This window comes from Cynocephalus volans, chromosome 8 (assembly GCF_027409185.1).
Source record: "Cynocephalus volans isolate mCynVol1 chromosome 8, mCynVol1.pri, whole genome shotgun sequence".
Lineage (NCBI taxonomy): Eukaryota > Metazoa > Chordata > Mammalia > Dermoptera > Cynocephalidae > Cynocephalus > Cynocephalus volans.
Window position 1 is genome coordinate 25,990,555 of NC_084467.1, and position 27,969 is coordinate 26,018,523.

The window sequence follows — 27,969 nt, forward strand, 5'->3', positions numbered from 1 at the left end:
GCTCTGTAAGTGTTTCATTTAAAGGTGTTAATCAATTAAATGATTGAAACTTGGCTGTGGCTGCTGCTTCTTAATAGGGGAGGGATAGGGCAGTGGTCTGGGACCACATTTAGAAGGGAAAATGTTCTGCCTGCTGAGAGCATTAGACCCAAGAGTGGGCCTCTTCTGTATTGCCAAAGGGAAAGGTGTCTGTCATCCATCCTATCCCCTGCACCCTCCATTACAGGGTCAAAAGTCCAAGATACAAGCTGGGCGAGGGACCCAGCAGCTGCTTCCCACTTGTGTTCTCTCCTGAGATGGTCCAGCTCACAGACAGGCTCTATCCAGACACCCTTGTTCAGATATTTTATTTGAATTTATGACAGTGATGGTTAGTGATTGAGATGCCTTATGGAGAAGTACCCCACCCTCTCTGAAGAAAGAACACTCTGTGCCATCCATTCCACTCCTGATGCTAACAACATACAGCTGGTTTAGGGAGTTTCCCAACCTAGCTGGATCAAGAGAAATTCCAGGATCCCTGGGGTAGGCCCTGTGCCTCCACCCCCCATGCCAAGTCTCAGGGTAGGCAGGCTTCGGGAAAGCTGCCAACTGCTTGGTAGACCACTAGGTTTTCTGTTTTCCTTTCTCCTTCCTTTTCAAATCCCACAATTTCCTGTTGGGGAGAAGCTTTAATTAGCCCAATCCAGGCACTAGATCCCAGCTACAGGTACAGCTGTTGGGTAACTCCAAGAGAACCTGGGAACCACTATTTTTCCAATTACAAGGATTGTGGCATAAACCTTTCCTATGAGTTATATTGAAACCAGATTTCTCAAGTCAGCTGCCAAGGGAAGAAAGCAGAGCTGGACTCCCTGCTCTGCTCAGCCCTCAGTACCCGGGGAGGGGGTCAGGCTCTCACCACAGCCAGAGAGGATGATCCTGGATTCTGGGGAGGGCGAGCTGCCCCTTAACAAGTTCTGTACCTGACAGACAGTCCCAAACCTGCTGCTTCAGTGTCCTGAGAGATGGGTAAATAGGTGATGGGTGGAGCAAATTGAGACAGCAGATGACCCAGGATGGTGGGAGAAGGGAGGAAGGTGTTGGGCTGGCTAGCTAATGTTCCCCCCTTTCAGCGATTTACAGGAAACATGCCCCAGCTTGGTCATGAAGTTGGTTTGCTTCCACTGTGCGATGCACTCCTCAGAAATTTTAAAGTCAGCCTGGACGAGACAGACAAAAAAAAGAGATTATAGTGATGATAGTGGGACTGTAAGTTAAGCTAGTAGTATAACCTGGCTCAGCTTTCCTAAGAGAGCAGTTAGTCAAAAGCTTTCATGTTCATATCTTTTGACTCAGGTAAGTTCATTTTAGAGATTTAGTTTAAGAAAATAATCATGAACAAGTTCAAAGACCTACGGACCAAGACATCTGTCACAGCATTTTTTTTTTTTTCATAGTACAGTAGTCTTGGTCTTTTTTTTTTTTTTTTTTATACTCATTATGCCATGACTTCATAGGGAGTAGGTTCCAACAGCTCAGCTCCTTGCCACTGCTTCTCAGAAAGTTTGCTTCTCCAGGTGGAGCAGGCTGCCGCTTCAATTGAACCCAGGTTCCTTTCTCTTTTGCTTCCTTTTTCTTTTTTTTCTTTTTTAAAAAAGATGACCGGTAAGGGGATCTCAACCCTTGGCTTGGTGTTGTCAGCACCACGCTCAGCCAGTGAGCAAACCGGCCATCCCTATATAGGATCCGAACCCGTGGCCTTGGTGTTATCAGCACCGCACTCTACAGAGTGAGCCACGGGCCGGCCCTGCTTCCTTTTTCTGATCACTTTCCTTCATGCGTTTCATGAAGCTGTCTTGGCTCTTAGAGTGCTTCATATGCTCATTATGCACATGAATTCTCTTGGCAAGAATCTTGTCCTTAGCTTGTTTGTTTACAACGATGCTGACAGCGTGCTGGGTAACATTGCAGACTCTTCCAGTTTTGTCATGGTAACATTTGTGGGGAATTCCTTTTTGAACAGTACTCATTCCCTTGATCTCCAATATCACCTTTCTTGTAGATTCGCATGTGTGTGGCCAAAGGAACAACTCCATGTTTTCTAAAAGGCCTAGAGAACATGTATCAGGTGCCTCTCTTTCCCTTTGTGTTCGCCTTTTCGGCAAATTACTGGAAGATGGTGGTTCCAGCTGAACGGGCATCACAGCATTCTAATTGTGAAAAACTGAGAACAACCTCAACATCTAACAAGGTTTTAGTTAAATTATGATAGAATACTATAAAATGCAATCCCCTCAAGATTATGGGGAAAATTCTCAGGCATAAAGTTAAATTTAAAAAACAGAATAAGGGGCCGGCCCGTGGCTCACTCGGTAGAGTGCAGTGCTGATAACACCAAGGCCACGGGTTCGGATCCTATATAGGGATGGCCGGTTTGCTCACTGGCTGAGCGTGGTACTGACAACACCAAGCCAAGGGTTGAGATCCCCTTACCGGTCATCTTTTTAAAAAAAAAAAAAAAAAAAGCAGAATAAGGACCAGCCCGTGGCTCACTTGGGAGAGTGTGGTGCTGATAACACCAAGGCCACGGGTTCGGATCCTATATAGGGATGGCTGGTTAGCTCACTGGCTGAGCGTGGTGCTGACAACACCAAGCCAAGGGTTGAGATCCCCTTACCGATCATCCTTTTTAAAAAAAAATAAAAATAAAAATAAAAAGCAGAATAATAATTTTTAAAAAGCAGAATTAACATTTAATATGAATCAAACAGTAAATATTCCTCTGCATAGCAAAAGACCAGAAGGAAATAATCACTAATGATATTTTTTAGTACCTCTAGGTGGCAGGACTATGTATATTTTATTTTCTTCATTTCCTCCCTATATTTTAGACATTTTCTACAATCAAAATTTCTTTTATAACCAAAAAAATAGAAGTGATTCAGAAAGTCAGCCTAGAAAACTAGGAAAGGAGGGAATGGGCAAGGCCATTTGCCACGTGCAGGAGGGTGGAGAGATGTAGAAACCACTGTAAATGCCCTCTAGAAGCACTTTGTCTAAATGAAGAAACAAAGTGTTAACTAGAAAAAGTCACACATGAGTGTCAATTCCATGAGGAGAGCCAATTTTTGCTGTTTTATTCATTGACGTAGCCCAAGTACTTAGGACAGTGACTGACATTTTATGGGCTTGGTATTTTGTTGAGTGAATGAATGAACTCAGGGATCACTGGGACAGGCCATATGTGAGTCAATGTCCAGAGGGCAAAGACAGAATGAGTTACTGTAAGCTCAAGGTGGGAGGGTTTTGATCCTAGCTCTGACACTTCTGGTGACCTCGTGTGACCTTGGCGGGTATCCTGCCAGATAAAATGGGGATGATCTCCTCCTATCACAGACTGAAGATCAAATGAGGAAATGTCTGAAGTCCCTCACACACTGCCTTAAATAGCCTGTCAGTGCTTAGTATATGCGAGGTCCTTCTAAGACCCCCGTGCTCCTCAGGCACCTCGTACTCAGAAAGGCCTGGAATGAAGAAGGAAGAGAGGGGCTTAGATGCAGGAAATCCCAATGGGAGGGGGCAGCTATGAATTCAGTAACAGAGCAGCCTGGGGACACGGTATGGGCAGCCCAGGTAAGGGGGAATAACTGCAGCTTTTTACCTGCAACTTCTCAAAGACTTTCTTCTTGGGCCTGAGCTCCTCATCTGGTTGGCCTTTCTCATAGCCCTTCACAAATACTCGCTCACCAGGAGCAGAGCCTGCAGGAGGGTCCAGAGGTTCAACCTGGCGGCTTACCCCTTCTCTGGAAAGACACACAGGAAACAAGGAAAGGGTGAGGCTCTGGATGGTCCCCAGCAGCCATGGACGCTGAAGCAATCTGGGCCTTTACACGGGGGCCCTAATAGGACTTAGGGCATCCTCAATGTCAAAGCCCCAGGAGATCCTCAGCTTTACTACAACTCGGGATATCACCAGGTTTAGATTAACCAGAGCTACACTGAAATCCTATGTTCAGAGAGATACCAAAATCTGGGTTTCCAGGGGAGGAAGTATGAAACAAAACAGCAAGGATTTCACAGCCAATCAGAACTGGGTTCAAATCCTGACTCCTCTTACTGAGACTTGGGCATGTACACACTGCTTTGAACCCTCCATTTCTATTTTAACAAAATCAACTGTAAGTAAAGTGTTTCATTCACAGAACTTGTACAATAACACCTTCACGCATCATCTTTTGGCATCAATGAGGAACAGGCAGGTGTTCTCAGGGCTTCCACCTAGCATGTGGAAGGGCATCATATGGGCCAATTCCCCGCTCTTCTTGGCCTCCCCAGGCCCTGTGGCCCACCCCACGTCCTCACTCACATAGAAGCACACAGAAGCATGCCTTGGGACTCGACTCCTCGCATCTTCTGGGGTTTCATATTGCACAGCACCACCACCAGCCTGTCCTGCAGTTCCTCCCTGGGCACAAACTGCACCAGGCCGCTCACCACAGTCCGTGGTTCAGCTTCCCCCACGTCAATCTTCTCCACATACAGACTGTCTGCATCTGGATGCTGCCAGCAACAGATGTCAGGTGAGATAGTATCATAATGGAGTAGATCAGGGGCCTGGTGAACCCTCTTACTCCACAAAGGGGCATCCAGTCCTTTAGAGCACCCTGGAGGGACCCTTTAGGGCTACCTCTCTTTTCCAGACAGCAGACGGGAGAAAGGGCCTTGAAGGTACAATCTACTCTTGACCGAGAGGTCAGATTTGAGTAAAATGAATCCAATTGCTCATGTAAGAGGTGGAAGAATCTCTAATGGAGATTAAATGGTCTGGACTGTCTGGGTGGCTACCATTATGGTGCATGTGCTGTACCAGACTGGTCCTAGGTGGACTGGGAGATGCGGAGGACAACTAATGGCCTTACCATCTGAAGCGGGACCATCAGCAGCTATTGCAAGGTATTGGTGGCTGGGTCTCTATAGTGAAAAGCAAATCAATGGGGGCTGGGGGAAGAAAAGCCCAGAACAATGGTCCCAGCCCACTGGTTTCACAATCTTCTTTTTCTGGGAAAAAAGAAGTCCTTCTCCCTCCACCACTTTCTGAGGCCTGCAGCAGGTCCAGGCAAGCTGGTGGAGACCAAGTCCGTCCATCAGATCGGATTTAATCAATCAACAAGTTCCCTCTGACTAATATCCGCCCCCCACTCTGAGTTCCTGGCAGTGTTTGGTTGTCTAAGGTCCAGAGGCAGCAACTGCTATGGAAAGCCTGATGCCTGGAATTAGAAACCTGGGTTATGACTTGCAGTATGACCTCAGGAATGTTACTTCCCATCTGCAGGCCAGGTTTCCTCCAGATGGAAGTAGACAAACCCAACCCCTGTCTGCCTCTCTTGGACATGGTGAAAAATGAGTACCTTCTCCACACTGATAATTTTCCCCACACGGATATCCAGCCGGGATGGGATGATCTCTGGTTCTGAATTCTTGACACCTTTGGCAATTGGCTCTGAGAATGAGAAGAACCCCATGGAGTCAGGACCCTCCTTCTCCATGGCAGGTCAGCTGCTGATCCGACCAAACGAGGACACTGAGATTAGGCAGGATTTAGTGTAGAACCCCAGAATCTACACCCTGACTTACACCTCCTTTAAAACAGGGTTGGCAACCTTTCAGAAGTGACATACCAGATTTTCATCTATTCTCTCCCTCAGTTAATAGGCTGGAGGGGAGGGGACAGTAGTAGCTTTGCCACCTTTAGATGTTTCCATTCACACATTTCACACAGGATTTACTGTCTTTTTTGGGAGGGTCACACAGAGCTATAAATAGCAATATATCAGCATCATGGATAAGCGGATGGTTGACTAAGAGAGAGTAGGAAGCATGTGGAAGGGAATTGTGAGCATCTAAAGATGAGCTTCTCTAGGAAGCTCTGCAGGATCTGCCTTAGTGGTTGTATAACAGACTATCACCCTATATACTGGTTGGGTATAACAGGTCTAACTCAATTACTCTCCTAACGAAGAGGCAGACTTCATGAACACAGACTGGAAGGATCAAAGTACATGTCTTACACCAGCATCTCTCAGCAGTATAGGTATAACAGGATGTAATCACTTCATGGTTTTGACCAAACCAAAATCAAAATGACTCAGTTCCCTTCCAGGAGTCAATGGGATATGATATTCTTGTACTTCAGACCCCCTGGGTTCTTGGGCCCTCAATTTCAGACTTTCTGAAGCCCAGTGACAAGCTCTCTCTCCTGAGGTTGTCATCTCCCTCCCTGGCCCTTCTCCTTCCCAGATCCCTTACTCTGCTTTGAGGGATCTGGATAAGCAGCACTGGTCAGTTTCTTCAGTGCAGGGGTATTAAACTTTTCCCGGATGGGATCCAGCAACTTGTTCAGGGAAACTTCAACAGAATTCTTTAGGTCTCCAGGGTGTACAACCTGTAGAAGCAAACAAGACCTGGTGAGATGAGATCTGGTACAGGGCACAGAATACCTGAATCTACCAAAAATGTGCAGATAAGATGCAGGGAGTTTTTTTCCCCCCAGCAGTCTTATTTGATCCTCATCACAATCTTGTGAGGCAGGGACAGCAGAGAAGGGGAAATAGACTCAGAAAGGCTAACTTAACAACGGCAACATTTTTTTTTCTGATGCTATTTCTTCACCTGGGAATACTTAAATTTTGGGGGGTAGGGTGGGGGGGTGGCTGGCTGGTACAGCCACCCCAATGTCTACACTATCAAGAGATCTGAACCCTTGACCTTAGTGTTATAAGGAGGCACACTAACCAACTGAGCTAAAATACTTAATTTTTAACAATGCAAAAGCTTTAGGCCTGCTGCTGTCCAACACGGCAGCCACCAGCCTTGGGTGAGTATTTACATGTAAATGAAATTCAGTTCCTCAGTTACACAACCCCCACAACAATAGCCACATGAAGGCAGTGGCTTCTGCATCAGGCAATGCAGACAGAACACACCCATCACCACAGAAAGTACTGTCGGATGATACACCTGCAGACCTTTTCTCACAGGCATTTCATCTGGTCCTTCTTATTTCCACAAAGGGCTGTTTATGGGGAGTGAAGGAGTGGAATGTGGGGTCTGTGGCCTGCCTCAGATGGCAGAAAGAAGGGTTTCAGAACAACAGCCATAAAACATCCGAAAATGGGCCTTCAGACCTCAAAAGTTACTAAGTCTTTTCCTCTATTCAACACTCAAAACCTTCATACATTGCCTCCAAGTGGTCCTCTGGCCTCTGCCTAGACACCTCCAGTGAAGGTGTATGCAAGGTCAAGAGAGCCCTGTCTATCACCAAACAAGTGAGGTCATTACAGAGTCCTTCCTGATGCTGAACCTAAACATGCCTTCTGGTGGGACCCATCCACAGCCCTGAATCAGCCCTCTGGTGCCACAAGAAGAAACCTGACCCCTACCCCCTGAGAGTCCCTATATTTGAGAATGATTGAACACATAATTGCTTTCCAGCTAAGCATCTCTAGTTCTTTCAACTGTGCCTTGGTTTTGAGTCTGTTGCCTGTCAAGACATCCTTCCTTCCCCAACCAATATGCCCCAGGTTGTCAAATAAACCTCTTAAAATTCAAGTCCAGGGCTGAATGCACAACCTCAATGCACTCAGAACAACGGAGAACAGACTGGACCATCACCTCCCTGGTTCCAGACTCCACATTTCTGATAACTTAGCCCAAGATCTCATTAACATTTCTAACAACACCATCAAATTGCTGATCCAATTGGAATTCAGAGTCAATCCAAACCCCCCATTTCATTCCCTGTCTATACTATTATTATGTCTTCCCTTTGTGACCTGGCCCAGCACATCCTTCCCACAATGCCCCCCTCACATTTTAGACTCTAGTCAGACTAAACCACTTGTGGGTCCTCATATACCAGGCTGTTTCATCTTACCATGTCTTTGCACAATTTATTCCCTCACAGATTTCCTTATGAACTCCTGTTCCTCATGCAAAACAGTGCTTGGATATTGTCCCCTCCACAAGCTTTTCCATATTTTATTTCTGGACCATATATATATACATATCTTGTTCTACATAGTCCAATAACACAGTAAATGACAAAATTACTGCCTCTCCCACTGGATTGAGCTTCATAAGGATTTAACCCTCTTTGTAACACCAGTCCTAGCATGGTGCTTAATACAGAGGCACCTAGAAAACCTCTTGTTAAACTGCTGTTAAAATGAATAGTAGCCTCTATTCTGCCCTTTTATAGTTGTCTCTCTTTTCTGAACCTTGATTTTGCACCTGTCTCTGAAATATTTCATCTTGTTGGGTTTGACCTTTATTCTAACCTGTCAAGTCCTTTGGATATATTGATAATGTACCAATATATTAGCTTTGTGCCATTTGCCCATCTCATCTGTGAACCACCTGAATGCTCATCTAAGCCATTAGCAAAATATACAGCCTTTGAGCATCAAGACAGAGCCCTGTGGCATATAACTACAAACCTGGCCATGCCAAGATGGAGAAGTTTGTCAGAACTCACTGGGGATAGTTTTCCTCTAGTATTACCTCATCAGCAAAGTCCTTTTCCAGGTCCAAGTAAGCTGTGTAGGTTTTGTTTCCACCCCATTTCTCATCTCGAAGGATCACAAACTCTGTAAGAAAAGGATCCATGACAACAAACTCACAAATAATGGCAGTCAGCCTTCCTAGCCCAAATGCACAAGTATTTGTAGTTTTTGCTGTATATTTTGAACTTTATTATACGGCATTTAATTGTTCTTAAATTGGATGAGTGGCAATATTGTAAATCCAGCTAGCATCCCAGTTCCTTCAGGGGAAAGATCATGGCTTATATTTCTTTCGTACTCCTCTAGTTCAACATGTCTGCCTCCACCCTCATTTCTAACACTCTTGCCTACTCCAACACTCCCTGAGAACCTGGCCTAGTAATGAACACACGGTACAAGTAACTGATATCACATGTAAAACTAACTGATATCCCAATCTCATCCATATATTAATATATGAAAAATCAGAGCAGAGAATCAGGGCAGTCAGTTCCAATCACAACTACAATCACAGCACTAGTTTTGCTATTCCAGCCTAGCCTTTGAGAAGAAAACAGGGAGTGTCTTACCAGACTTGAGGGGAAAGAGGACATGCCTGATGAAGGACAGAACTCCATTGTTCTCCACATTTCCTGGCTCACAGAAGGCCTTCTTCAATTTTTTCTTCACATCTTCCTTTCGATCAAGGAGATCAATCTTGGACTCCTAGAAGCCATGAAGGGGAGGAGGACCTCTTGTGGTTGAAAATAAGAATATACTCACCTTATCTGTGTATTTAATATTTTTTAAAAAATAAAAATGCAAACATTAAACCTTAACAAAAGCAGAATTAATCACAGTGAAGAACCCCTCCCTTACAATATTGCCACCCAATAAATTAAATTATTGTAATTTTTCTGTGTTCTTCCCAGGCCTTGTCTATAGCACACAGAATTGCTATAAATTTGTAGTCAGAGAATACACGTCTATTCTGTTTTTTCACTTGAGACTATGTGTTATTTCTGAATGGTTACCTAGTCTTCTCTTATAATTTTTATGTGTATTATATTCCCAATTATTAGTGGCAACATAATTTAATAATTTCCAAACTGTTAGATTATATCCTAATTTTTACAAATTATATAGAAAGCTACATTGAACATCTTTGCAGAGATTTTTTGCCTTCACTAGGATCATTTCCTTAAGCTACCCAAAACTGCTAGGTTCAAAATTGTTTTCTGAAAGGTATACTAATTAACATTTTGGGGCTCGCCTGTTATCTTAGTTAGTTAGAGTGTGGTGCTGATACCAAGGTCCAGGGTTCAATCCCTGTACCAGCCAGCCACCAAAGAAAAAAACAATAAACAAACAAAAACATTGCCATCAGCAATGTGTGAGAATACTTGTTTCACAGCATCACCAACACCAGGTATTATATATTATCTGCAGCCATTTTTCCTTTTTAGGTAATAGGCTTTGTTTCTTATTTTGGAGTATGTTCATGGTCATTTAAGTCCAGTGGTTACCAAATTCTAGTCCACATGTATGACTGTATTTGAATCACCTGAGGTCCTCTTTTTTTTTTTTTTTTTGACAGCTGGCCTGTATGGGGATCTGAACCCTTGATTTTGGTGTTATAATACCACACTCTAATATATCTACCTTACTGGCCAGCCCTGAGTCCTTTTAAAAAATATAAATTACTGGGCTCCATCCAAACCTAATGAATCAAAATATCTTGGCGTTAGGTCAGGCATTTGTATTTTTAAAAAGTTCTCCAAGTGATTCTGCTGCACAGTCATGTTTGGGAACTGCTGGTAGGCCTGATTTCCAGGGTTAAGATATGGCAAATGTCAACAAATAGGATGAGTGATATGATATTTTGTCAGAGGAATAACCAACACATGGAGCATTTTAATGTGACAGTAAAAGAAATAAGTATATTCCTCTAAAAATAATAAAGTATGCATGCATACTATGTTAACCAATCTCTGATGAAAGTTAGTGGAGTCAGACTTAAAGAACTAGATGAATGCTCAAATGTGACTTAAATTAGAATCACCTGGTAGGATTTGAAAAAAAAATACAGATTCCTGAGTTCTTTTCAGGACCACTCTATCAGAATCTCTAAGGACAGGGTTCAATCAACATTTTTTAATTTTTTATTTTTGGTGGCTGGCCAGTACAGGGATCCAAACCCTTGACCTCGATCTTACAAACACCACACTCTTTAATCAACTGAGCTAACTGGCCAGCTCCACTAATGCTGAATTTGATTACAGTTCTATGAATAAAGAAATTACTTTTGTTTATGTTTTTCATCAGTAGCAGTAAAAACTGTTAACATTACAATTGGATCCCATCAGACAACATGGATGGACCTTGAGAGAATTATATTAAGTGAAACAAGTCAGGCACAGAAAGAGAAATACCACATGTTCTCACTTATTGGTGGGAGCTAAAAATAAATAAATAAATTCACACACACACACACACACACACACACACACAAAAAAAAAAAAAAAAAAAAAAAAAACGGGGAGGGGGAAGAAAACATAACAAACTACAATTCCTTGAAGTTGATACGACAAGCAAACAGAAAGGACCTCTGGGTGGGAGGGGGGAGAGGGAGGAGGGAGGGGGGTTTCGGTAATGGGCTACAATAATCAACCACATTGTATATCGACAAAATAAAATTAAGAAAACAAACAAACAAACAACAACAACAAAAAAACAATTGGATCCCATCAGGATTGCTTCCGGGTCCCACAGTACTCAGGAATCACTGAATTAATTAGATTACTTAAAGTCCCTTAAGACTCAAATATTTGAGAATTCTACTTGTCTTCTACTGTCCTCTGAGTCCTCAATCGCCTCATCTCTTGCTGAAGATTTCTTTTATTTTTAAAGATGACCAGTAAGGGGATCTTAACCCTTGACTTGGTGTTGTCAGCACCACGCTCTCCCAAGTGAGCTAACCGGCCATCCCTATATAGGGATCCGAACTGTTGGCCTTGGTGTTCTCAGCACCACACTCTCCCAAGTGAACCATGGGCAGGCCCCCTTGCTGAAGATTTCTAAACTCAAGTCACAGCTGGCAACTTACCTCTTCTGAAGAGCTCATTTTGCTGCCAGTTAGTCCTGGGACCATAGGATTCATCAGATGAACCCGTTTTGAGTAGCCAAGTGCAGGGAGGTACTGAGAGATTAGAAAGCAACACACAAAAACAGACATTAGTATAAATTCCTCCTCAGCGCCCCCAATCTCATTTAACTCAGGTAGCAACTCAATGGTTTGATATATTCCTTCTAATCTTTTTCTACAAATATATATAGCTTTCAACAGTGATCATAATGTAAACGAAGTGTTTTTCCTTACTGCTTTTCTACTAGTATTACATTGTGAGGCTATTTGGCTTACCCTCCCACCACAAACAACTATAAAAGCTGGAAAAACATAAAACAACCATTTGCAGGCATTGGACAGCAACCAGTATAGGGCTATAAATCTTAAGAAAAGAGAAGCATACTGGCCAGCTGCCAAAAAACAAAAAACAAACAAAAAAACCAGAGAGAGAGAGAGAGAGAAGGGAAGCAAAGCAGGGGACCCTATGTTCATCCTGGTTTTCTCCCTGAGTCTGTTTTTTCAAACCAGGTGCTGAAAAAAAGACACCAAGCAGACAGAAGCAGTCTGACTAAGCATAGAAGACAGAAGTTGGAGTTCAGGGCTGCCAGGAAGCTAGGATTTGGGATGGGTTGTAGAAAGAAGGAACCCCCCCTCCACCCTCAAATATATGTCAGAATTCCCCATTGCTTTCTTGGCTGACTCATAGCTGTGCGTGCACATAGGGAGACTTCAGGAAGCCTGGCAGAGAACAGGATGTGGGAAGATGGAGACCTGATCAGAGATTTCAGAGGCTGTACAGTACTGGGGAGACAAAGGTTAAAGTTTAGGTCCAATCAAAGTAGACAGGGCTTTGTGAACACCTGAAATTTCAGATTAAGTCCCCAGAAAAGCCACACTGTAGGAATAGGACCACACCAAATGAGTAAGGGCAAAACTGAAGTAGACCTATTCTAACAAAACTCAAAACCAATCCCTCACAGGATCAGGTGAGACATCAATAATTTAGCAATCTGGGCCGAGCCCGTGGCGCACTCGGTAGAGTGCTGCGCTGGGAGCGCGGCGACGCTCCCGCTGCGGGTTCGGATCCTATATAGGAATGACCGGTGCACTCACTGGCTGAGTGCCGGTCACGAAAAAAAAAAAAAAAAAAAAAAAAAAAAAAAAAATTTAGCAATCTACAGAAAACAGCACTCTATAAACATAATCCAGACCCTCTACAACATAGCTACGATCTCTTTGGTACAATAAAAAAGCACAAGAAATGGGAAGCAGAAAAAAGTGACTAAGAGTCAAGAGAAAACAGTCAATGGAAACAGATCCAGAAACAATCCAGAAACCAGAATAAGCAGAGCATGGTGTCAAAATAACTGATTTTCAGATCCCTGTACCAGCCAGCTGCCAAAAAACAAAACCAAAACAAACCAAAAAAACTGTGGTTGGTATATTAAAAGAAATAAAAGGAGAAGATGGACAAAATGAATGAAAGACAGAGAATTGTAGTCTATAAAAAAGAATCAAATGGAAGTTCTAAAATAGTACAATACTAGATTTAACAGAAGACAGGATTAATGAACTTGAAAAATTTCAATAGAAAATATCCAAACTAAAGCACAGAGGGAACAAAGAAAGGAAAACAAGAGAACAGAATATGAGACATGTGGGACATGGTGAAGAGGTTTAACCTATGTGTAACTGCAGTCCCAAGAGAGGAGAAAGAGAAAGGAAATAATGGCTTACAATATTCCAAATTTGATAAAAATATCAACCCACAGATTCAAGAAGCTCAGCCAAATTCAAGCAGGACAAGTACAAAGAAAACTATAGCTAAAAACATCATAGTCAAATGCTGAAAATCAGAGACAGAGAAAATCTTGAAAGCAGCCAGAAAAAAGACATATCCTCAAAGAAGAAACAATAATACTTATAGCTGACTTTTCAGTGGAAACTATGGAAACCAGAAGGCAATGGAATGATTCTTTAAAAGTGTTAAAAGGAAAATAATTGCAAACCTAGCATTTTATACCCAATGGAAGAAAAAGAAAGATATTTTCAAACAAAAGAAAGCCAAAATGACTCATTACTGAAAGACGTGCACTACAAACACAAAATACTAAGGAGGGCTCTTTAGGTTGAAGGAAGATAAACTTACACGGAGGCATACAAACACAGAACTGCAGGAAAGAATCAAAAGTATCAGAAAGGGTAGTGGGAAAAATATACATGAAAATTGACTGTTTAAAAAGTAATTATAATAAGGTCTTTGGGAATTAAAATATGTGTATAAAGTAAAATATATGATGACAATAACAGCACAAAGGGCAGGAGGGAGTTAAATGGAGTAAAACTGTTGTAGGTTCTTGCATTGTCCGGAGGTGGTAAAAATATCTAACTTAAACTACATTAAGTTACAAGGATACGTGCTGCAATCTCTAGGGCAGGGGTGGGCAAAACTTTCCTGCAAAGGGCCAGATAGTAAATATTTAGGCTTTGTGGACCCCATATGGTCTCTATTGCATACTCTTCTTCACCTTTTTTATAGACCTCACTCTTTTTTTTTTCCATTGGGGATCCGAACCCTTGACCTTGGTGTTATAATACCATGCTCTACCAACTGAGCTAACCGGCCAGTCCTATAGTCCTTTAAAAATGTAAAAATCAGCCTTAGCTCACAAGTCATATGAGAATAAGCTATGGGCCAAATCCCTGATAGAATAATAAAAGAAGGTTCAACTAAAAGTTTATAGAGAGATAAAATGGAATAATAAGAAATATTTGGTTAATTGAAAATTTACGGGCCGAGCCCGTGGCGCACCACGGGTTCGGATCCTATATAGGAATGGCCGGTGCACTCACTGGCCGAGTGCCGGTCATGAAAAAGACAAAAAAAAAAAAAGAAAAAGAAAATTTACATGGTAAACATTTCCTCATTCATTAAATATATTTTAAAAACCCATTATTTTAGGGGCCAGCCTGTGGCTCACTCAGGAGAGTGTGGTGCTGATAACACCAAGGCCATGGGTTTGGATCCCTATATACGGATGGCTGGTTAGCTCACTGGCTGAGCGTGGTGCTGACCACACCAAGTCAAGGGTTAAGATCCCCTTACTGGTCATCTTTAAAAAAAAAAAACACCCCCCCCATTATTTTAATATTACATAATATTCCATTGTGATATATCATAATGTGTTTAACCAGTCCCTTGCTATTGGATATCTTTATTTCCAGATTTTTGCTTTATATTGATAATGTGATAAGTACTCTGATACATAACTCTAGCTGTACTTATTATTTCCTTAGGACAAATTTCTAGAAATAAAATTATTATATCAAAGGGTGGAAACATTTTCAGGTTGTCAAATCATCCTCCAAGAATTTACATTTCCACCAGCAGTGTTTTCTTTTCTTCTCGGTGGCTGGCCAGTGCAGGGATTAAACCCTGGACCTTGGTGTTATCAGCACCATACTCTAACCAACTGAGCTAACCTGCCAGCCCATCCACTAGTAGTGTTTTCTCTACACTCTTGCCACTATGAGGTTTTGAGAACCTTTCAAAAATACCAACCACTTCTTAATAGCCCTTTTCAACTTACTCAAGTTCTTTCCCAGAAAAGAATTATTATGTATAGGTTTGTGTTGATTTCCTGCAAAACCCTGTTAAACCTCATCCGAGCAATGAGCGGTTTACGAAAGACAACGGTGACAAAATACCCTAGGAAAGAACAGTAGTTCTGACAGTGCCTTTTGTTGGAAATTGAACAATAATTAGGAAAGAAGCAAACCCAACAGATCCTGGAACAGCTTCATAGTAATAGCAAGAGAATGGGCTTTTGAGTCAGACAGTTCTGGCTACTAATTTCTGCTCAATTATTGTTTAATACTGGACAATTTTCTTATTCATCTACCCACAGTTCTCTCATCTGTAAAACAAGGAGAATAGCAACTATCATACAATATGATTATGAATGGTAGGGCTGGCACATCATTTTTCAATAAACTTTAGTTGTATACCTTTGAGACTCAAATGAAAAAAGACAGGAAAGAGGACACTAACCTTCTCCGCAAAGGTGAAAATCTTTCTCTGATCAATGCCTCCAAATTGGGCATCTACTTTTAAATATTCTTCATCCAAAGCCTGTGGAAAGAAATACAGGACCATAAACACCTACTGTATTTCTTCTACATGGTATGAGAAATCAGAAACCTTTGAAAATCACTAGATTTTTCAGAAAGTAGAGCCTGGAAAAAAATAAATAAACAACATTCAGCCTCTCTGTTGGCCTCAAGAGCTGGATAAACAGTTGTTAAATGTCTGCAGTGCACATTACTCCACAGTGCACATTACTCCACAGTACACATTACTCCACGTGGATGTCATGGGATAAAAAAATAAGAAGAGTAGTTTCTGGTTGGTCTAGTTAGCTCAGTTGGTTAGAGCATGGTGTTGATAACACCATGGTCCAAGGTTCGAGCCTTGGACCAACCGGCTGTCAAAAAAAAAAAAAAAAAAAAAAGATAATAAGAGTAGTCTCTGCTCTCAGTATGCTCATAATCCAGTGGGGAGGGAGGAAAGAAGACAAACCATAGTAATGTTAAGGGGACCCTGCTGAGTCAGGCAGCCTGTGACAAATGTCAAAGTAGTGGCATAAAGAAGTCTCATGAGAGCTCAGAAAAAAGGCGAGACTGAAGTATTAAAACAGTGATTGTCACTATATGCCAGGCCTGGTACCAGCTCTGTGGATGCAGAGATGAATCAGACCTAGACTCTCCCTTCAGAAGCCCAATTAGCCAGTTGGGGAGAGACATGTATACAGATAAATTTCAGTACAGAGTGCTAAGTGCTAACCTAATGCTCATGTTAGGAATAGCACCAACACAAAGGAAGACATGATTATCGCTATCTATTAAGACAGGTATAGGGAAAGCTTTCTAAAATTAGATTGTGGGCTGAGCTTGGTTTTGAAGAACATATAGATGTTATTTTAACATGCAGAGGAAATGGAATGTGAGAAGCCACAAAAGTATGAAGTGTTTAGGGAAATTATGAGTGGATCAGTCTGCAAAAGCACAAACTTCAAGGGATGTGGGAAGTGGTAAGTGATGAGGTTAGAAAAGCAGATATGGACCGTAAAATGTCATGCTAGGGAACCTATTGTTATCCTGGCAAGTGAATGGTTTTAAGAAAGGGAGAAATGTGACCAGCACTATAGAAATTAACAGGGGCAGACCATGGACTGGAGGCCTGTGGTCTGGAGCCAAAGAAAATAGCTAGAGGACTGTCGACAGTCTAGGTAAGAAATAATGATGAACCAAGGCAGTATGGATACAAAGCAAGAATAAATTTAATAAATTTTTAAGAAATAGAATTGATAACATTTAGTGCATGATGGGGCATGGATGGGGAGGGAAGAGTAAGAAGAGGGAAAGAAAGAGAAGGTTGAGCAAGCGGAGCAATCTAGAACAGCACTGTCCAATAGAACTTACTGTGATGATAAATATGCTCTATGTACTGTCCAATACAGTAGCCACTAGCCACATGTGGCTACCAAGAACTTGAAATATAGCTAATGTGACTGAAGAACTAAAATTTTAATTTTATTTAATCAATCACTTTTAATAGCCACATATGACTAAGACTAGAGGCTACCACAATGGGCAGTGCAGATCTAGAATGTCTCCAGGTTTAACTTTGGGAAAGATCTCTTTGAGTTGACAAAGGGAGACTTCATTTTCTTATATCAAACATTATAGATATATACAAAAAAAAAACCTATAAACATTTTCACCCTGCCTTCCTAAGGTAACTAGTATCAATAGCCTGGTTTGTATTTTTCTTCCTCCTTGCCCTTACAAATATACACACATGTGATGTGTTTGTTTTACGTAATGGAAAATAGGATCATACCTAAAATTTACTTTCACACATTACTCTGAACTTTATTTTCTTCAATTAAGAGATTATGATTGACATAAAGAAGATGTGTGAGATGAGCAATGTCTTAAAGGACAGACAGGAAGGGGAGATTTACATGTGAAGAAGTAAAAGAGCATCCCAGTAAGCAGTTAGGAGGAAGGGAGACAAGAAAGGCCTGTGTCCAGGCTAGCCACCAAAAACCAAACCAAAACAAAACAACAAAAAGAAGGCAGGCCTATAGCTTGGTGAAAGGGCAGCAAGTACAACAGTTTAACTGGTGCCAAGAGAGAGGTTTGTGTCCAGTAGTTAGAAATATAGCAGAAAAGGGAGCTGGCTGGTGAGCTCAGTTGGTCAGCGCATGGTGCTGATAACACCAAGGTCCAGGGTTCAGTCCCTGTACTGGCCAGCTTCCAAAAAACCAAAATGTAACAAAACATACAACCCCCTCAAAAAGTACAGCAGAAAAGGTAACTGGGGTCACTCCATCCCTTGTAAGTACCTGTAGTCCAGGGTATAACAGACCACTCAGCAAAGGGTGCTCCACCTGCTTTACAACCTCAGCTCCAGCTTTCTTGGCATCATGTTGTGTGACCACAGAGGAGAGTTTGTACATATCTAGTGTGTACTCTCTGAAGAGGAAAGTAAGAGGGGACAGCTGTGAAATTGGGCCCAAGCCTCAGTTTCCCAGGGCAATCCTAAAGTGCATTAATTAATTCCCCTAATTTTAGGACATTCAAAGAGAGCACTGCCTGGTAGCTTCTAAAATGTGAGAGATCTATCTGCTCGTCCAAAATATTACTTAATTTTTATGTTTTTCCTTTTAAAAGATGGCTTTAATTAACCTTCTTCTCTTTTGGAAAATGTTCTGTTATCTCTTGAAATTGAAATACTGCTTTTCTTCTTTTTTAACTTAGATACATGTAAAAAATAATGAACAGGCTGGCCGATTGGCTCAGTTGGTTAGAGTACGGTGTTGTAATACTAAGGTCAAAGGGTTCGGATCCCCTTAGCAGCCAGCCACCGGAAAAAAAAAAAAAAAAAAGAATGAACAATACAAGGAACAGAGTATCCATCATCCAGTTTAAGGACCTAACAATTACCTCTGAAGCCCCTGAGTGTCCCTCCACTGTCCCATCTCACTTCTTCCTCCTTCGGAGTTAACTACTGTCCTGAACTTTGTGTTTCCAGTTTTATGTTTGTGTCTCTCAACAACATGTTGTAAATATTCTTATATGTGTATTCAAGTTTCTCTATATATGCGTAGGAGTAGAATTTCTGGATCATAGGAGATATGCATCTTGAACTTTAGTGGATAATGCCAAACTATTTTCCAAAGTGGCTTTTTGTTAATTTTATTACTTAATTTTGTCATTATTTTAAAATTTTGCCCATTTGATGAGCAAATGGGATGGTTTCTCAGTATGGTTTTAATCTACATTTCTTTGAAATAATAACTAAGGAGGTTAAGCATCTTTCCATATGCTTATCTGTTATTTGAGTTTCTTCTGTGAAATGCCTAGTTCAGTCTTTCTTTACTGGATTGACTCTTTTTTTAAACAACTGATTCTATAGTTTTTGAAATATAATACTGGCTATTAATCCTTTGCCAGCTATATGTGTTATAAATATCTTCTCCCAGTTTGTGGCTTGTCTTTCTACTTTATTTTACTTTTGAAGTCCTGAAGGTCTTAATTTTAATGTAGTTGAACTCATCAGTCTTTTCCTGTGATTTGTGCTTTTGGTATGTCTTGTTTAATTTTTCCTATCCTGAGATCACAAGATAGTCCTCTATACTGTCTTTTAAGTGTTTTATAGTTTGGTCCTTACAAGCAAATCTTTAATCTACTTGGAATGCAAGGATCGTTTTCTCCCATACAGATAACCAATAGTCTCTGCACCATTTTTTCTTAAAAAGTTTTTCTTTCTCTGCTGATCTGCAATGCCAGCTCTGTCATATGTCAAATTTTTATATTTGTGAAGATCTATTTCTCAACTCTGTTCTGTTTCATTCATTATCTATTCCCACACTAATTCCATATATACAAATGACAAAGAATTTGGTATCCAGAATACAAAATGAACTAATAAAAAAAAAAAAGTACAAAAATAGGCAAAAACTCTTGCATAGGCACTTCATTGAAGAGGAAACCCAAATGGCCAATAAAAACATGAAAATAAAAGTTTTCACCATTCTGATTCCTGACATTTTGTATGTTACCTCTTTTGTCCCTTTAAAGTTTGTAGAATACTTTTTGTCCCCAGTGTTTTAAAATTTCAAGATTTTTAAACTGGGGCTGGCCAGTTAACTCAGCTGGTTAGAGCCAGCTTTATAACACCAAGGTCCTAGGTTTGGATCCTCATACTGGCCAGCTGCCAAAAAATTAAAAAAATAAAATTTCAAGGGAATGTACTTTGATGTGTGTTTGTTTTCATCCGCTGTGTTAGGCACTTGATGGACTCTTTCAATCTGGAAACTCATGTTCTTTAATTGTCTTTTTTTTTTTTTTGCACCTCAGAGCTGTTTTATTTATTTTTATTGAATCATAATTGATTATACATGTTTTTGGGATTCAATGTTGACATATGTTGATCAAATCAATATTACTAATATGTATATTATTACAAATTGTACTTATTCTTTAAGTCCCTTGTCCAATCTCTCCCTCCCTCCTCCCACCACTGATAACACTAGACTTCTTCTCTTCCTCTGAAAGAGTAATGGTTACTCTGTTGATTTGTTGCCTCAATGATCTGTTCAATGGGCTTTGTGGAGAGAGACATCCTTTTCTTTGGTCTCTGCCAGTGACTCTCCTAGTGTCAACGCACTCCAGTGGCTGGTGGACGATCTGTGTGGTGGCTGTGACATCTAGCCACTTTCGCAGCAGCCGTGGTTACTGTAGTGGCTGTGGTGGGCCACCCACATGGAGGTGATGTTTTTGGCATGCTCCTTGGCACTGGTGGTGTGCCTGGATGTGGGGGAGGGGGGGTCTGGTCCCTGGCTTGATGCCCCAGGCCCCTGGGTGGGTCCTAGAAGCGCTGGTGGTGTGCCTGGGCTGGAAGAACTAATATTTTGTCCTTTGCTTCCTTCTAAAATGGGGGAACTTCCTGTGGGAACCAGTACTTGAGCTCTGTGGTTTAGCTAAATTGCTGCTTTGCTGCTGTTTCCCTAGGGAAGGCTTTTTGTGCAGTTCAGGGTTTAATGGTTGACCTTATAGGTACTTCCGGCTCTCCAGAGACCCAGTGTACCTGGGTTGTGTAAACTCTGATCTGAGCCTGAGTTTTTTCATCAAACTGCACCCCATGCAATTCTGCATTCCCGACCAGACTCCTCTGAGTGGTCCTGTGTGGATTTGGGGGTGGATTGGCTGTCCTTGCTGTGCCCCAGTGTTCTCCCGGTGGGCCTGTCTCCCCCACTGCCCATGCTCCAAACACTTCCCAAGGGACGGGCCCTGCACTGGTCCCTTGCAATGACTCACCGGCTTCTGAATGGCTCCCCTTTTTCAGGTGTTCTGGCTCCTCGCTCTTGCATGGGTCCACAGGAACCCTATTAGTGGTCTTGCTGTCCTGGGGGCCACCAAGGCCCTCTTCTCCCCTGCCATCTCCAAGTAACGCCATCTGAAGGGCACAGCTATGGCTTCTGCTGGCTCCTGCTCCATGCGCTCAGTTCCAGCCTTAAAGCGGCTGCACCACAATACGCTCAGAGCAGTTTTTTCTTTCTCTCATCGTGGCTTCTCGCTCTAGAGATCTCTCCTCCTCTTCCTCTGAGCTCCAGCAGCCCCAGCTTGACTGTTGTTACATTTTTATAGTTGTAAATTGGTTGATTTGTGTGAGAGAGTGACACTGGGGACCATCTATTCCACCATCTTGACCAGAATCCTTTAATTGTCTTTAAATTGTCTTTTATTTCATAGATGATCTCCTTCTCTCTGAGTCTCTGTTCTCTTTTCTGGAACACTTATTATTCAAATATTGGACCTCCTGGCTGAGTACTCTAGTTTTCTTACCATTTTTTCTTTTTTCCATTGTGCTCTGTGAGGCCATGAAAACCAAAGTTCAAGTACATACAATTCAATGGGCTCCCTCAAGGTGCAAAATCTTCAGTGTTCCACCTACCATATTTTATGGATTCTAAGATGCATACTTTTAAACATTTAACATCTCTGAAATCTAGATGAGTCTTATAAACAACGGCATTTTATAGATTAACTATCAGTATTTTAAAAGACATCTTAGATTAATTAAAATATAGTATCTATGTATTCCCACTTTTGCTTGATATCTGGCCACTGAATAGTCTTGAAAACTTGTCAATACATCGATATATTTTAGTTAAGAGAAGTATTTCATCTAGCATTTTTAGTGGCTTCAGCAGGAAGGTAGGTCAGTCTGCAAGGCTACTGGAAACAAAAGTCCTCAACCACATGACAGCCACTTTTAACATTTTGGGGGAGTCCATCTCTCTGGGATGCATTCCAAGTGAGTTTCTCAGTAATAACTTTCAAATTCTCTAATTTTTGTCTTCAATCTGTGTTCATTATACAATTGATCCCATCTTTTCAAGGTTGGTATGTTTTTTCTTTAATGACAAATTTACATTTCCAAGATTTCTTATTTCTTTTTATTTCTATATATTCACGTTTCATTTCTGCCCCTTTCTTCTTTTTTTCTTTTTTTTTCTCTCTCTTTCCCTCTTTCTTTCTTTGTTAGTCAAGTGAAGCAGTGGGAGTGGAGAAGGAGAAAAGAAATATGCACTTGGACCTGCCCATTTCTGCCTTTTTCTGTCTTATAATTTCTTTTTCTTTTTTAATGAATGTTATTCCTTGGCATTTTAGAATTTATGCCTTTTTGATAATATCAGGGATATAACACCTCTAAGTGGCAGGCAGCTTGGTTCAATTCTTGGTACGCACATACTCTAGTCTCCACAGGCTTGAAGCTTGGTAAAAGTCCCTAAAGACTCGGGTGGGTTGCCAGAAGTGCCCCCACTCCCTGGTTCTACCTTTCTTGAGGGGTTGGGGTGGGGATGGGAAAAGGGGAAAAGCCCTACTTTATCCTCTGGCTTTAAGTAGTAAGCCTGGTTTGGCCCCACTTCGTGCTTCTGGACTGGAATCCAGCAGACCTGTAACTTTAGCCCAGAACACCAATCTACATTTCAATTCTGTTTCTCTTATCATAGAGATGTTTAGTTTGTTTTTGAACCTGACTATGTACTTTTTAAAAAATTTTTATATTTTTATCTAGCATTGCTGTGTTTGGAACACAGGGAGCACATCAAAGAGTGTTCTACAAAGCCATCTTCCTTTAAAGTCCCTTTTGTATCAAGTGACATTGAGGCAAAATAGCTTTATTTATTTATCCCACTTTCCCATACCCCAAATTCTGTTAAGTTCTAGGAGAATAAAAACCTTGCCTATGTTATTCACAGTTATAACCCCAGTCCTTAGAACAGAGTCTGGCATATATTGAGAACTCAATATGTATTTGCATGACTCATTCCCTCACCTTCTTCCGATTTCTGCCTAATGTCATCTTATCAGGGAGGTCTTCCCTCACCATCCTATTTAAAAAGAAACCCCCACTCCCTGAGAACTTTCTCTCCCCCAGCCTGTCTACTTTGTAGCACCTATCATCAACTGACACACACACTACATATATTACTTGTTTACTTGTTTCATGTCTGTATTCCCTTGCTGGAATATAACCCCCATTAAGATAGGAACTTTCGTTTTAGTTTATTTTTGCATATCCAGAATCTAGAACTGTGTTTACCATATAATAGGGGCTCCATAAATATCTGTGGAGTAAATGTAAAAATGCATGAAATCTCAGGCACTCTACAGAAACTGTAGATGCAAATATCTGTTTATATAAAGATGTTTGTATGCTTTATTTAAGACTCTAAATGTCCAACAGTGTGGAATGGTAAAGAAAATTATAATAGGTGGAGTAAAAAGAGAAATTTACTAGTAGCAAGAAATCTGGGTTCACATCCTGACTCATATTCTAAATTAGATGTTCTAAAATTAGATGTATGAACTTGGGACAGTTAAATCTGAATCTATTTCCTTATCTGTGAAATAGGATAAAGCAATCCTTACCTGAGAAAGTTGTTCCAAAGGTTTAAATGCAAAAGTGACTAGTAGAGTGACATGTATGTAGTTATACAGGCTTATTTGAGACGTTTAAAAAAAATTTTAAAGGTGGATGAGGCAGCATGGGGAATTACTTAAGAAATAGTAAGTTAAAAAATTAGAATACAAAATTATATCTATGCTAACATTACAAATATAAATACAATTGACAAAGAGAAGAAGCAATAGAAATTGTTGGGGAGGTAAAAAACAAGTGAAATACTTCTGTTTCACTTTTTCTTTTTTTTTTTTGATAGCTGGGTGGTAAGGGGATCCAAACCCTTGACCTTGGTGTTATCAGCACCACACTATCCCAAGAGAGCTAGCTATCTGGCCAGGCTGCATTTTTTTTTTTTTTAAAATCATTATTTGCTGACGCTGGAAGAGAAAGAGAGGGTGATTGTTCAGCATCACTTTCCCATATGCTGTGAGCTTTGCAAAGCTCAGGACTTTGTTATGGTTACATTTATATCTTCAGCAAATAGAATAGTATCTAGGCATTTACTAGTCAGTACATTTTTGATGGATGAATTAAAAGAACAAAGGGTATACATTTTTAATGGTGCTTAATAGGAAGTGCCAAACAACTTCTAATCCAAATTTAAAGTGCCTAGACTCTATAGGCCTGTAATTAGCCAGAAGCACCAGAGCTGAAAGAAGGGTAGAAAATCAAGCACTTACTTGCTGAGCTGGTAATCAGTGCCTTTGATGAACTTGAGCTTCTCCAAGGGCACGCCAATGCTCTCTAGCATTGCCTTGATCACATTCTCATAGTAACTGGTTCGGAGTTCTAGAAGGTCCCATGGGGCTTTCATGTTATCCAAGTACGCATGAAGGTCCGCAAACAGAATTGTTACCTGGACATAAGGGACCACCAAAACGTGAATTTGTCCAAGTATCTCCAACCTGCCTCCTATGCTCCCAACCCCGCCCTTAAGTCTGTCTTCTGGTCATTCCCCAAGGACAACTGCTTGGTTTAAAGCATTAGTTCTTACCTCACATCCTGCCTTCAGGAAGTCTGCAATCTTAGACATGGGCACGAAGTAAGCCACATGTGGCTTGCCTGTGGTTGCTGTTCCCCAGTAAACTTTAAGTTCCCGCTCCTTCAGTATCTCCTTCAGCTTCTCTTCCCCCAGAACCTCCTGTTGTGGAAGCAGAAGAGCTGGTTTAATGCCAGTACCCCACCTTGCTCATCCTTTACCCTGTGACAAGTAAAACAAAGGCACATGTCACTGGGGGTCCAGGCTCAGAGCCAGTGGGGAGATCCAGCCATGCTCTCAATGCTGAGAGCCAATCTAAAGTGGAGCTGCTGCTAGTACCACTCTTGTGCAATGACACTGATGTTAGGGGAGCGGGAGCATATTTCTACCTGCATCTTCCCCTCCAGCTAGCTCTCACTCACTCTCCTTCCTTTCATAGACAACATCTTGAAACAGTTATCTTTTCTTCTGGGCTCCATTTCCTTATGTCCCATTCCAGTTTGAATTCTATACATCGCACTACTAAATTCCATATTGTATCACACATACTTTTGCTAAGATCACAGAGTACATCCACATTGCTACATTTAATGAATACTTTTTAGTCCTTACTCCCTGAAACACTCTCTTGGTCTCCTTTATTTTATTCTCCAGTTTTCCTCTTCTCTGGCTGATGAGATTTCTTTGCAAAGAAAAGAGCTGCTCCTCTTCTTCCTAATCACTAAACATTAGCAATCTTTGGGGCTCTAGTCTTTTCTCTCTTACTTTACATTCTCCCTAATTAATCCCCTTCAGTTACTTTGATTACTACTTAAGCGTTAGTAACACCCAAATCTCCTGCTCACACCCATATGTAAAACCATGTACTTGTTATCAACCCAATAGTTCAAACTCAACATGTTCAAAATTAAACTCATGCTCTTGCCTCCTGCCTCGCTCCCCAACCATCTTTTTTCACTTAGTTTCACCCCTAGTTCAGTAAATGGTACTATCTTTCATCAAGTTGCTTAAGTTACTCTGCAACAGCTTTTAAATCCTTACTTCCCTCTGTCTCTATAGCACCACCCTGATTCAGGCCACCATCAGATCACACCGAGATTACTGTAATAGTCTCCTAACAGGTCTCCCATAGCTACTCTTGCTCCCTCCAATCCACATTTCAAAAGGTAGCTGGAGAGATCTTCTTTAAAACTCAAAATTTGATTAACTCTGTCACTTATTTAAAACTTTTAATGACTGCCTTTTGCCTTAAAACAATATGGAAAAAATTCTAACAGGCCAGTATGCCTCTGATAACAGTTTTTAGTGTTTCTTCAAGTGATGATTTTGAGAGGCTGTTAGAAACCATGATAGATTACTTTACTGGTTTGAATCATCTATTAGCAGAACTTGTTAAAATCCTGTGCTCCAAGTCTGTTGGTGGCTGACACTACATCTTCCAGAGCCCCTGACAATTTGGACACTTGGACGGTTCTCACCACACAAGAAAAGGTCACATTACTTAGATTTTAAAACATAAGCAAGTCAATTCCATTAGTGTTTGTGTATCCTTTGTCCCCAACGAACACTATTTTATGGAGAGAGAGTAGGAAACAAAGAATCTGGCTAAGAGGAAGCATGCAAAAATCTCTGGTTAAGATCAAGCTGTTAGTGGAATAACCTAAATGTCCATCAACTGATGAATGGATAAACAAAATGTGGTATATCCATACAATGGAATATTATTCAGCCATAAAAAAGAATGAAATTCTGATGTGAACAACATGGATAAACCTTGAAAACAATATGCTAAGTGAAAGAAGTCAGACATAAAAGGGCACATATTGTATGATACCAGTTATATGAAATGCCCAGAATAGGCAAATACATGGAAACAGAAAATAGATTTCCCTAGTGCTGGGGGGCAGTTAGGGGGTAATGGGTAGTGACTGCTAATGGATGCACGTTTTTTTGGTGACGGAGATGAAAATGTTCTAAAATTAGATAGTGGTGATAGTTACACACCCTTGTCAATATACTAAAACCCATGGAACTGTATACTTTTAAAGTGAATCATACAGTTTTAAAGGGTAAATTTTATAGTATGTGAATTATATCTCGAAAAAGAAAAAAAAAAAAAAGAGAGAGAACAAGCTGTGGCCCAACTGATATCATTGCTCTTAGAATAAAGTCCAGGGCCGACCCCGTGGCTCACTTGGGAGAGTGCAGCGCTGGGAGCACAGTGACGCTCCCATGGCTGGTTCGGATCCTATATAGGAATGGCCGGTGCACTCACTGGCTGAGCGCGGTGCGGGCGACACCAAGCCAAGGGTTGCGATCCCCTTACCGGTCACAAAAAAGCAAAAAAAAGAATAAAGGCCAATTTTATTTTATTTTAATGTTTTTGGCAGCTGGCCAGTAGAGGGATTGAACCCTGGATGTTATCAGCACCATGGTCTGACCAACTGAGCTAACCAGACAGCCCCAAATAAAGCCCAATTTTAAATTGGGCTTGTAGGATAAAGCCCACAAGATCTTCATGACTTGGTCTCTGCCTACCTCTCCTGAACAAATAAACAAGTAAAATGTATAGTATGTCAGATGGTGATAAAGTGCTATGGAGGAACAACAGAAAAAAAGGTAGAGCAAAGGATGAGACAAATCTGGTGGCGCAGGGTTTATTGTTTAAATAAAGTGGTCAGAAAAGGGCTCCCTGATAAGGTGATAATAGTCAGAAGCCTAAGAGGCAAGGGAATGAGCAATGCAAATATTTACGAAGTGCCTGATCGCACTTCGCTCACACCATTCCAGCCAAATTAGCCTTCTCTCACACACGTTATTTCTCCTTTCTGGTTCTTGACACTACTGTTCCCTGTATCTGAAATGCTCTTCCCCCCTTTCTTTCATTGTTTCTGTTGGGAGTGCTAAATAAGTGTTTTTAGAGTATCATGGAGGAACTTTGGTTAGGGAACTTTCATCATGAACTTGACAGACTTAAATGGGACATGTCCACCTGGGCCTTAACCGATCATACCCTTTTAAGATATTACCATCTGGACTTGGGAGGATTCAACTGTAACTGTGATAAGGACTTAATAGACTGCAACAGACCTCGAGCAGAGTACAAAAGAATGGACGCAAAAGCCCCAAGTTGCTGCACTGGTTGAACTGCCAGCTTGCAGGACGGTACTGCCAATAAGATAATGTTTCCTCTGGGAGTTCAAGAAGGGACCCGAATGTATGCGGCTCTCAAGCCACGTTCTCAAGGATCATCAATCACACCCCATCAGCTGTATCCAGTTCCTGGTGGATGTGAGTC

General features: G+C 41.2%; 1 protein-coding gene across 1 annotated transcript in view; it reads right to left on the reverse strand.

Moving 5' to 3' along the window:
* Positions 1–331: 331 nt before the first annotated feature.
* YARS1 (tyrosyl-tRNA synthetase 1) overlaps positions 332–27,969 on the reverse strand; it is a 28,588-nt gene continuing 950 nt past the window's right edge. Inside the window, exons 2-13 of the mRNA XM_063105199.1 lie at positions 24,687–24,833; positions 24,373–24,548; positions 18,060–18,189; positions 15,701–15,781; positions 11,629–11,721; positions 9,113–9,248; positions 8,542–8,627; positions 6,289–6,424; positions 5,391–5,482; positions 4,349–4,542; positions 3,644–3,785; positions 332–1,202 (exon numbers count right to left, since the gene is read on the reverse strand). Of these exons, the coding sequence (XP_062961269.1) occupies positions 1,092–1,202; positions 3,644–3,785; positions 4,349–4,542; positions 5,391–5,482; positions 6,289–6,424; positions 8,542–8,627; positions 9,113–9,248; positions 11,629–11,721; positions 15,701–15,781; positions 18,060–18,189; positions 24,373–24,548; positions 24,687–24,833 (1,524 nt within the window). The 3' untranslated portion in view covers positions 332–1,091. The remainder of the gene's footprint in view (positions 1,203–3,643; positions 3,786–4,348; positions 4,543–5,390; positions 5,483–6,288; positions 6,425–8,541; positions 8,628–9,112; positions 9,249–11,628; positions 11,722–15,700; positions 15,782–18,059; positions 18,190–24,372; positions 24,549–24,686; positions 24,834–27,969) is intronic.